The 12,530-nt window shown below is 37.2% G+C and overlaps 1 protein-coding gene across 13 annotated transcripts in view; it reads right to left on the reverse strand.

The window, feature by feature from the left end:
• LTBP1 (latent transforming growth factor beta binding protein 1) overlaps positions 1-12,530 on the reverse strand; it is a 203,657-nt gene that overhangs the window by 83,569 nt on the left and 107,558 nt on the right. For all 13 annotated transcript variants that reach the window (XM_063328796.1, XM_063328794.1, XM_063328799.1 and 10 more), the window contains one exon: positions 9,001-9,072. In XM_063328796.1, the coding sequence (XP_063184866.1) occupies positions 9,001-9,072 (72 nt within the window). The remainder of the gene's footprint in view (positions 1-9,000; positions 9,073-12,530) is intronic.

Here is a 12,530-nt window from a genome sequence, read left to right on the forward strand (position 1 = left end):
AGAGTTTTTCCCCACAGTACCTTGCATGGCTCCACAGCAAACTCTCACAGTAGGTGCTGTTATTTATGATTTACAAAGAACTGGTAAATAAAACATTGATTTTGTATTAGTTAGTTGTTGCTTGACAATGTGAATGACTTGGCCCTTCTCAATGGTAATAAACTGGTGTAACCCCGTTGGCATGAAAGAAGTGTTGTCATTCTGCGCTCACTGACAGTGTGGCCCTTTGCTGTTACTTTTTAGTATTATACATGCCAAATACATGGAACTGGTTCTTGATACACTGTGCTCCTTGTGCTCCTTGACTTGATAGTCTGTCTCCATGAAAGTTTTGACTAGAAATGAGAGCTTTACTCTTACTTTGGATCTGTTGAGATGGCAGTGGAAGCCACATGCCATTTCAGAGGCCCTGTTGGTAACTGCACTCTCACAAGTTCATCCAAATACACAGAAGCTTTACCATAACCAGGGTCTTGACAGTGATGCTGCAGTACTGTATAGATGAGGCTACCGTGTCTTGACTCCTCTTATATCCTCTTGTAAGCGCACAGCTTGATATATGGTGAGGTCAACCACCACACTCTCCTCCAGAGCCACCACAGTGCTCCCAGCTTTGAACAACCCAGATGCTGTAACCAAACTGCTGCTAATCTATCCCACAATCTTCCCCACTAAGGAGAACTTAAAACAGGCTCTCTTAACAACAGCAGTTATCGTTTGATACCTTCCCACAGATTTTTATAGGTCTACTGGGTGTCAGGTCAACCTGCTCTCAGAAAACGTAATGTGTTAATGACTCACTGCCACTGAATTTCCTGGGGAAAAACAGGCTAAAAATAACCATTTCCTAACTGAATGCCTGTCTGCTCATGTGAAGAGTGTTACTATGAATGAAGTAATCTTCATGACTTAAAAAAACCCAACAAACCAAACCTCCAAAACCAAACAGAAGCGAAGGAGGAAGATGGGAACAACATTATTCAAACAAGAAAGCACATGTTAACTTTGAACTTGTTATAAACCATGATAATTATATATAGTTTTACTAAGTCCAAAACCAACTTCATCTTCAAAGAACTTTACAGACATAAATTAGTAGATAGAAGATGGAAATGAACTGATAACTCTGATATTAAAGTGAAAGTGTACATTACTCGTGTCTTTTTCTCCTTGCTTTCTAAGAATACTCATGAAGAAATTTTATTTAGATTTTTGTCAGGGGTAAGGCAATGTTCAAGGTTTCACATTAGAAACATCCCAAATCAAAACTGTGTTTTGAAACCAGAATCTTGTTCCACAAATAGTTAACAGAATCAGATGAAGAACTGACCTCAGTTTTCACTCATGAGCGCACGCACACACACATTTCCAATTACGTGGCGTGAATATCACAATACTAAATTAAATTTCATTAAGTCTAAGTGCAGTCAGCAGTTAATACAACAACCTGTTTTATTCTAATAGCTGTGATTTAGGGAAGGACTGAAGAGTGCAGAAGAAAGAAAAAACAGAAAACTTAAAAAAACCCCCGTAAGCCTTATTTGTTACATTTCTCTAAACAGTTCTTCCTTGCTTAAAGACGTAGAACTCCAGTGGCTTTTCAACTTCTCAATCTATATTATGATGGTCGGGCTCTTTTACTCAAGTATTGATTTACTTGTTCAGGTCTCTTACATGCATTGCACACTGGGGAATTTTTATGACTGAAAAAGAAATATATGAATCAAAACTTTAAAAGGAGCGAAGTTAGATATGGGATCAAATTCTGTTCTAAGGCACTTAAATTTAAGTGACAAAGCATTTGTACACCTAATGGAAGGTTTCCCTCTGGCTGTTGTATAGGTATTTGTGTACAGAAGGGTGCAATGTAGTATAATATCTTCCTCTCTCCACTGTATGACGATGTATGAAAGAAATCTGTGCTGGAGGGGAGGACATTATGCAGCAGGTATTATCTTCCAATGTTCTGCTTGCATTCTCCATTTCTATAATGGCTTTTAAAGTAGATTAAAATACTCTTTGGGGCTGCATTAGCTGCTGTTCAACACTACTTTAGTTCTCCACTGGAAACCTACATGCAATGTTCTCCTACCTTTCCTTGAGCAATGGCATGCCTAATTCAATCACATTCAGGAAGTGAATCATTTTAGCTTTATTCCAGGATTAATGACACCATAATGTAGCCTGAGTATCCTTTCTCCAAGAATAATAAACCATGCCAAGTGTAAACATTCAATCCTAGGAAAAATTCCTATGCCTACTTATAATGAGATCTGTACCCGTCACTTAACTGCTGAAAGAATATGCTTTGCTCTGTTACTATAAAACATGCCGAGTGATTTACTGGGTGCATCATAAAGCTACTATAACCTCCTTTAATTTGCCCATTTACTGAAATACTTTACTTAGATTGCTCAGCAAGCAAATATGAAAATGCTTCACAGCCTACCGGTCTTCTACACATTAGCAGATCAACACAACGCGAAGAGCTTGATGCCTGCTCTAGCCAAGTGGTGCAGAAGGACTAGCTGATCAGCAGAGAGCTGTTCTGCTATAGACCAACTTACAAAAGCTGACAGTTGGAATATCAGCCCTGTAGTGTTTCCCTTTGGCAGCCTCCAGCTGGAAGAGTATTTAAGGAAGAGAAGTTCACTGTGTTTTGGCTGTGTTAACCATTATAACAGCTCTTCAGACCACCCAGGCCCAGCTGGCCTAATGCAGAATCACAGGAAACACTAAGGTGGTGTAAAGCTGTCTTCTCTCCCTTCAGCCTTATAGCTCATTTGGACACATGGAGCACGTCCACTCTCTACTCTTTTCAGATAGCGAGCGAGGCCCATATTTGGTCACAGACACACTGGAATTTGAAACATTCCTATATAATGAAATACATTCTTTCACCTCCATGCTTAATGCATTGAATTTATGCTCATCAAAACCATCACACTATGGAGCATTTAACCACATTTAAGCATTTAACTCAAAACCAAAATTCTAGAACTCAACGTACATCTTTATTAATGTGTTCTGGTCAAAGCTGCAATCTTCTGACAGTACATTATTTAAATTTATCTATTCATTTTATAGAAAATATTTTTGCTCAAGGAAAACAGTCTGTGAATTCAAAAGAGTCAGGGGTCACCACGAGAATTTTGAACAATGCAAATGTAAACAAAAATAGTCTTTAATTTTTTTTTAAAGAAATCATTGCTAGCATTCACATAAAGAATGCAGTCAAATTTATTTTCAGGAGCACCGATAACTTTGAAATGATAGTGTCACCTATTAAAACTGGATCAGGGTTTCGGTTTTTTTACTCTATTATGTTGAAGTAACTAAAAGAAATTTAAAATTTTCATAAACAAGGCTGAAGAATGCTAAGAAGTGATTTAGGCTAATTAAAATAATAATCCCTCTTTTGAAACAACAGATCTCATTTGTATACAGTGCATTTTCTATTTTACACATTTGGTAGGTGATTTTTGATAACATGAATAAATGTCTCAATAGACAAAAAATTCAGATTCTCAAAGTCACAGTACATGCATAAAGAGAAGAAAACAATGCATAATTTCACAATTTTTAGGACAACACATGACACAGACAACAAAGCATAAAAACTAAATAAGCAACAGCCTCCAGCTAGGACAGTCTTGATATCCATACGGTTCTTATGAAAACTGGACCAAGAAAGGGAACCTGTATAAGCAGAAAGCCTCGTCAGACCACTGCAGCCCCGGTAGCTGCACTAAAATATTCAGAATAAACTTGTGGCTACAGAGTACTGCAGCCCTTCTCATTCCCTTGGTCCCAAGTGCCCGGTGCTGGAGGACACAAGCAATTTCAACATCAGCAGCCCACAGCTGATAAAAGGCCCAAGCAACATGAAAAGGTAAATTTCTGAAGGGGGACTTGTGCGCTTAGCTCTGAAACCAGATTTCTATGCTTTTCAAGAACGGAATGAGTTTGTTTAAATGACCAAGTAATAAAACTGAACGCAAAATGTTTATCACCTTTTGACACAAAGCAACTTACCTTTCAATAAGAATCACACACACTTAAGACACTTTGCTGTAACTAAACATAGCAAGCCTTCTAGATCAACTACATACTAATTAGAATTTTTCAAAGTACTGGGCAATTTCTTAATTAGAAATGACCTAGTGGTCAGTCATTAAATGTTATTTAGTAGTATCTGCCTTAACAGAAGTTTTCATGCAGTTAAGTGCTTTATTATGCACAATATCGCATGGTGTAAATTAAGAATGGAATATATAATTTATGTCTCGTTTGTGACAATTTGACTCATTCTGGTAGGTACACGCTAGGCTTCACTGGAAGTGCCATCTGACTGAATGATCTCCAAATCGGCTCAATATGCAGGCATCATTTTTTATTCTCTTTACAAAAATCAATTACAACTGTACCTACTAACACCACTGAAAATACTATTCCAACTATTTCTGCTATAGCTATATTGTTAACCACTAATAATATCCACAGTTCTATGAAAAATATAATATCCAGATTTTACTGCCTTCATTAGAGCTGAATGTTTTGATAATAGCCTGATTAGTGAGAACAACAAGGGGTAAAAGAAACAAACAACAAGGTTTGGTTGCTAATGAAACAACTGCAATATTTTTTTTTTAAATTAAAGAAAAAAAAAAATCGCTTATTCTAAGAAACGGTCCACTGATTTCTGCAAGAGCAGCAGCAGGATAAATCAATCCAACTCGTTTTGTGCTTCTGCGTGGAATTTAATGGAACGCAAGTTTGCAGAGCCACACTTTTCAAACACATAATCAATGTCCAAACAGCAACCCAACCCAGTTTCTGGAGATATATTTATTTCTCAGTATGCTCATCACAAAAGAACTTCCTTGAAAGACGGTTGTTAACTTAGTAGCTAAGAAACATTAAATAGCATTTCTTAGGAAGTTAGGCTCTTTTACTACTTAAAAGTATTAAAATATATATACAGCATGCAGAGAAAAGAAATTTATTACTGCATTTCAGGGACAAACGTAGGAGGGGGAATATAACTTCAAAATTGATTTTAAACCATGATGAAGCCAAGGGAAAAAAGCTTGAAGTCCCCAGAGCAGATGATTACAGAATTTGATCCATCAACATAGAAGTACTAGTTTCTGCAAGCTCATATACATTTAATATTAAGCATATGGAGACTTTTCAAGAACTTACATGCACAACTTCTTACTTCATTGAAAAACAACAAAGTGTTCAGGTATTTTTCCAGTTCTTCAAGATAAGATTTTTAAAGTGCTCTATTGGCAATATGTTCATTTCCTGAAAAAGGAATCCAGCCTTTTCACCAGCTGTTTTTTTCATTCTGCTTCAGTTTTCCAAGAAAACCATTAGCAGAAGGAAACAGTAAGTAGAATTCTAAACAGGGAATCAGAAATTAACATTGCATGTGGATTCTGACAAAGAAGTTGCAACTCTGATAAGCTGTATTTTGGCTTTAATGACAGCCTCAGGGCATCCATGTGTGTACATGTAATAAATCATCCCATTGAAAAGATAATTACTGAGGGGGAGAAAAACTTTCTTGATACCAATTACACTAAACTGTTTGAATTAGCATACCCACAGATGGTTCTTTGTTGTCCTACATACACATTACAGAGAAGAATGTTTCATTACATTAGTTCACTCACTTGAAAGGAAAAAAAAATGAGGATCTGGTTATTAATCACACTAATACTACATAGCCTTTGTAAACTAGGGAGGCTTTTGACTGCAATAACAATGTAGAACAAAAGGTTAATTAGGCTTTTAGGCCTGAGTTTTCAAAGGCAGTGGAAACTGGACGATATCTAGGTGAAAACAGCAATCTCTCTTAGCTGCAGGCAGGGATTCAGAAATATATCCCCATTACTATTTGGTCTGGCAATGCTGGCCCTTTCTGAGCACGGACACAGCATGCACACTCTTTCAGCAAAGAATAATCTAATTAAAATGTATACTTGCATATGGACATGCTGTGCCATTCCTTTACAATTTAATTGTAAGGATTATAACAAGCATACGAATACTCCCCCACCAGCAGCTTAAACAGTTTTCTTTTCACAGCTATTGCTGTTGCTTTGCTCTGTGTTTGTGATACAGGCAGCTGTTTCTTCATTAGCCCTGCTCTCTTCTCCTCTAAAAAAACCCCACATCTGCTGTTTTTAGATAAACACAAACGACACTTTTGCCTGACCCATTGAGAAGCACATGCTAATGACCATTTCAGGACTGAAATGCATCCTGCCAGCAACTTTCACATATGAAGCTAGTTTTCCTGATGACCGTTCAAAGAGAGCTCAGAATCCTGACCCTCTGAAAGAAAACAGTAATCTTGTTACTTACTTCAATAGGACTAAATTTCATCCTGGATTTGTTTCATGAGTATTCCTTCTCCAAGTTCCTTCCTTATTTGTACCTCCTTTTTGGACTGTGTTGGCGAGTAAATTACAGAGAAGCCACCCGAGCCTCGATAAGGCAAAAAGGGGGTAGCAGTCACCACCTCTGTCCTCTCCAGAAAGTTAAGAGATTGTCCCCATCCTCAATTCATCAACAGTCTACCTCCTGGTGGGATAATCCAACTCCTATTATCTGATTAAACTCTAGGTTATAAGTTTCCATGTATCAACAAGTTATATTTAGAGTCTACAGCTTGCTCTCTTCTGGGACAATGATAGCATTAGTAAAACAAACTATTTAAAGCCTCATATTTCTTGCAGTGTTAGTTATGTAGTACAAAAATGTGTCAGCGGAAAAACTATCATAACCTAGTACCACAAACAATGACTAGTCTACCAGGTACGGATCTATTTTTGCACACTACCATGGCAGGACTTAGCTACCTCTTATGCTCCTGCCCAGAAACATATGTTCTCCCTCTCTATCAGCCTGTCACTGCTCAGTGAAACAACTTCCTGGCCTACTTCTGGCAACCTTCACAAGAACCAGATCATTGTTTAACCGCCTGTAGACCCTGATTAAGGATCTTAGTTTCCATGAAACAAGGTTTGCCAACACCTAGGTACAATCCCTTGAAAAAAAAAAAAAACAAAACTGAGTGCCCTACTCGCCTTTAAATGCCTGCTACATTGCTGCTGTCCAGGAAACGACTGTGTATACAGTGGGGTTTATGCACAACTACTGGAGATATCAAAAGCTCCTGTCTCTCCTGGACCATGTTCAGAGGGACTAATGCATCATGGCATCTTCCAGACACCTTCTGTGCTGAAAGTTAGAAATCCTTTCTTTTGCAGTCTCTGAAAAACCTTGTAACTAATATGCGAATGAGACAATCTCTTTCGAAATGGCTGAAAATATCTTGCTGAAATATATGCACCACCAACGTGTTTAATATGAGGCGTGAAAAGATGGCCTTACACTCACCTCCTTCACCTTTTTACTTTGCAATCCTCATCAGTAAGTTGCCGTCAACACCTCCCCATCCCTTTTATTTATTAAGAGGACTCTACAGCCTTTTACTGCAGATCAGGGAACGAGCTCTTGAGATACAATTTGCAGCTCTCCTCCATTTAATTTTTTACTATTTTGACCCAGCTGAATTTTCTCTCACAAACCTCCAAAATGGAGGTTTACCAGCTTGCTTTACCCTGCAAGCTGGTAAACCACTAGGTAGAGAACTGAGCAGCAGACAGGCTCAAGTGCCTATACTTTCAGATAGCAGCTCACATCTCCCTCAGCAGTGGAAGCAGCTGGATGTTTGTATTTAGTGCTCTACAAACTGTATTTTTTTGATTGGTAAAATCATTTCTCTATATAGTTAGCTACTGCATATTCCTTCATCAATGTGCTAACTGAAAGTTTACCATTAAATACAATTCACTTTATCTCCAAAGTGCCTACATATCCTTTAACACTTCATTTTCTCCTTCTCTCCACCATCACTACTATTTTTTTGGAGACCTATTTTACCCTTGCAGCGTCAATAACGACCAACAAGCCTGACCACAAGCCAGTATCAGCCTCACTTGAACTCATTCTTCCCTTCCTTCCCAAATCTCCCTCCAGAGCACCACTGCAGAATTGCTCACATCTTCTCAGAGCTCCTTTCTCTTGTTTACTTGAGCTATGCCAAACAAGTCGGACAAGCAATTAAGCTTTTTCCTGCACCCTCATCTGGCACTGCTGTTCAATATTCCAAAATACACAGAAAGAACAAGTATATGTCTATAGTCATATCTTCAGCTTTGTCAGATACAGACACCATAGACCAGGAGAATCTAAATCATAGAATCATAGGGTTGGAAGGGACCTGCCCCAAACCTTTCTGTGTAGCTGCATGATCATGCAGATCCCACAATGTTTTGATAACTTCTATGCTTACAGCCAGGAGATAAGACGTGATCTCAGAGTAACGAAACTTATGCAGCGTCTAACTCCACACATCCTCACCTGCACTATGCACATTCTTGAAGTACATGCGTCACTGCTTTACATTGCATCCAGGTACACATGGTTTTTCACTTCCACTTGCCAGTGAAATTATCTGGCTGTTCTCAGTACTGTTGTGTCTAATCTCTTAAATCCAAAGGAATCGTTCTGCAATTACTCTATACTTTCATGATTATAGAAATTATTCTCTATTGCTAGTTTCATCTGACTTAACTGAATAAGTCTGCAGGTTCACTGTTTAGCATAAGAACTGATAGAACAATGTATTTCTACTGAAAAACAAAGTAAATGAATCCTTATGAAGTCATCCTTATACATTATCAAAGGAAACAAGAGTATATGTAAAAGTTTTAAAAGCTGATTGCCTGGAGCAAAAAAAACCCCAAAAAACACTCTATGGAGTTGCCAATATTTGGACAGAGTTAAAAAGTAGCCTCAACATTTTATCCCAAATACAAATCAGTGGACTGGATTCTTTCATCTAAGTCATAAACATCAAAGAATCTGTCAGAGAAAACTGGTATTCAAAACAAACACCACCAATTATGGGCACTATCATACCTTGACAAAACGTAGCATTGATCCTCTTGTAACCTTGTGGGCATTCCATCATAGGACTGTATCCATGGTAAGCTGAAAAAAAAATTATGTCAGCTAAATACTGCTGATTTATATGCTTATTTAGAGAGCCTAACAGCCACGTTATTATGTAACTATAAAAAAAATCATTATGAGTTTTTATGATGTGTGGTTAAGCATAAAAGGTCAAGAAATTAAAATTAAAGGTTGCACAGATAACCTTAATTCCATCTCTTTCCACATATATACCACCTAAGTCTTCAGTTATCCAGTCTAATTTATATTTTTTCCAAAAAAGAAATCTTTGGAATAGGACATTATCTTTCATCCTAGTTGTTCTCAAATAATTACTTTCCCAAACCAGCTACAAACATCATGTTGGGAAAAGATAAAGTTTAAGGTTCACGATGGAAACTCAATGATTTTAAAACTGAAAGCCGTTTTAGAAAGCAGAAATATCTTCAATGTTAATCAAAATTGTTGGGTGCCATTTCTCCTGCCACACTGAATCAAAAAATATTTGAAATACAGAGAAAACAGATGCAAATAAACTTTTCAAACAAGGCAAAAATAAGAAAAAGGCACATTTGTGATTTACCTAGTAGAGTTGCTGAATATTGAAAGACTGATCAGTGTAAACTGTCAAGGGCATAACAACACTGCAAAATACAGACTGAATTCAATTTTGCCAAAATAGAAAATGTTCAGTTAACTAGCTTTTTATTTCTATTTATCGTCTCTTTCCCCACTTAAGGTTGCCTTTGAGACTACAGAAAACTGTTTATTGATTCTTAAACTGTTATAACACCATAAGTGAGAGCAGTAACTTCTTTGCATGGTTATGCACTAAAAGCTAACTCTTGGCAAAGCCCAGTACTTTATTAAACATATAGGACTAAACTTTCAGCACTATGGTCACAAAACTGCCTTTAATAAGAGTCAAGAGATTTTTTCAAAATTTGAATGCTACAACAGAGATACCTTACATTTAGTCAGATATCTTTTTTCCTTTAGAAGTGTTCTAAATGTTCAGCAGGCCAAAAAAAAATAAAAATCAAACACATTACTTTCCATCTTTACTGTATATGAACTGTCAAATAAGACAGAACAACTGAGTGAGATAATGTTTTCAATTGGCTTCACTTCACACATAATGCCTGAATTGCACATTTATCCTTGCAGCTTATTTTAAAACTGGTAACTGGTTGACTTTAAGGATAAACAAAAGAAAAAAAAAAAAAATTTCATTAGTTCTAAAGCCTTTCCTATTTTCAGGAAAAATTTAAGTAATGATCTTGAGTAGCAGTTTTTGGAGTGAGAAAGTCTTATTTCAAATTGCTGTGAATTATTTAAAATTTTATTTAAAATAACTTCTTAATTAGAACATCAAGATTCTACTTAGAGATTGCTTAAAGTAATAAAATGGTTAAACACAAAACCAGTACAAGTGAAAATACAACAACGTTCTTACAGTTTTGAACACATACTTTTCCATCTTTACATTGACTACAACCATTTTAACACAAATTAAAATTTGAACATTTCGTCTCTCACCATAAAGTGGTAGCTACACATTTGTTTTCAAGGCAGATCCAATCTTTTCACAATGTTAATATTAAAAACAGTTGAAATCTAAGGTGAGATCTTCAAAAGTGCAATGCGTTGCTCTATTCCTGGTCCCCAAAAAGGCCAATGAAACTCCTAATGCTCACGTCGGCAGACTCAGATTCATAATTGCACTGATTATGTCCTAACTTATCTGTCTTTGCCATTACAGACCTGATTCAATTCACACTAAACCCAAGAGAGTCTCTAACTTTTTGTGGGCAGGAATAGTACCCTGCAGTAGAGCCTGGCGGAGGAAACAGAGGAAGAGCACCAGCCCATAAGCTGCGCCAGACCTTTTCCAGTGCTGCGCCAGACCTTTTCCAGTGCTGCAACGTATTTTCCCTTCCAGGGTGACTCAGCTGCTCTAGAAAGTGCAGTGGTGGAGTGAGGTCAGGGATTTTAACCTCTCCCTCTCTCTTCATCCTCCTACTCCCACACTGAACAGGAAATAGCGGCTTACTAGCAGCTGTTTTCTTCCTTCTGCAAAGAGCACCAACGTAAGCAGGTCGCAGTAGAGTAAGGAGTTTGTTCAGTGATGGCTAGTGATCCATGTGGGAGCTGAAGGGAGCTGGACATTACTTACCCTTTACTCACTTAGACTACCTGTTTGTAATTATTAACTGTTAGCAAGGATCCTGAACATAACATTCCCCACGTAGCACAGAAAAACCCTTTGTCTTTAAAGTCGTCTTCTGTAGAAGCCCTCAAAAATGTAGATCTGTTCCAAAATTTCTTCTTTTGTTTTCCAGTAATACTGAATAACCTGTAAACTTACAGACGTGGGAGCTGTCTCAAGCCAAGGCACTTCATCTTGCAACAAGACAGAAGCCCTGACAGAAGCTGTTACCCAAAATACACAAGCACATCTTTACAAAGTGACAAAGCCCTATCTAAGTCCATGGAAACAAGATACATGCAAACTTACATACATCCTTGAGAAGCAGACTGAAAAGGGAAGAAAATGGTCTGCTAATGAGACTGAAGTATATGCTTAAATATTTGATGAAGTGGATTTTGGAGAAGAACACATTAAACGCAACCTGATTATGTATTATTATAAAAACAGGTCAATCTTAAATGAAGCCCATGAAGCATAGACCCATAAAAGCAAAAGGAATTCTGTGTGCTTCCAAAAAGTCTACAATAAAAAGGGTAATACCAATTTAGTGACATATCGGAACAGGTTAAAAGTACGTGGGACTAATGTACGTATCGGAACAGGTTAAAAGTACGTGGGACTAATGTGGGATAACCTTGCCTGCTGAGACACTACCGCGGACATCACTTAACTGATAACTTACTAATAATTTACTTGACTACCAAGTTTTTCCATCCGATATCATATATATATAAAAAATATAAAAATCTATCTAAAAATATATAAATACATATATGCATACTCTTTTAACCACCGAAACATTCCATTATTGTAAAAAAAAATTAAAATACTTGATGAAATACAAATCATTAAGGAACTACTCCACACTGTCATTAAATCTCACCATAAATTTATGTTTATCTTTGGAAATTGTTTGCTCTACAGGAGCATAACACACTGATACTGACATGAGGCTTAATTTTAGACCTATGCCCAAAGGACACTTAGGCCCAGATCCAACACAGATATGAAAGTTCAAGTTGTGTGCCTAAGTTCAAACTGAACATCTGTAAAGCTCTAAAAGGCTGTAAGATCATTTAAAGTCCTGCAACACTCCAAATTTATCACCTTAAGTTCTTAGAAATATGAAAATTTGCCATTTGCACCCATGCAGAATTGCCATAAGTCATGGCATGATTGAATAACAGCATGCCTAACTCATTCCCAAATCAAATCTAGACTAAGAAAATACATATACCTCTACCAAAGATTCAGTGAATATTCTTGAAGCATACACCTACCAAAT

This window comes from Chroicocephalus ridibundus, chromosome 3 (assembly GCF_963924245.1).
Source record: "Chroicocephalus ridibundus chromosome 3, bChrRid1.1, whole genome shotgun sequence".
NCBI classification, from domain to species: Eukaryota; Metazoa; Chordata; class Aves; order Charadriiformes; family Laridae; genus Chroicocephalus; species Chroicocephalus ridibundus.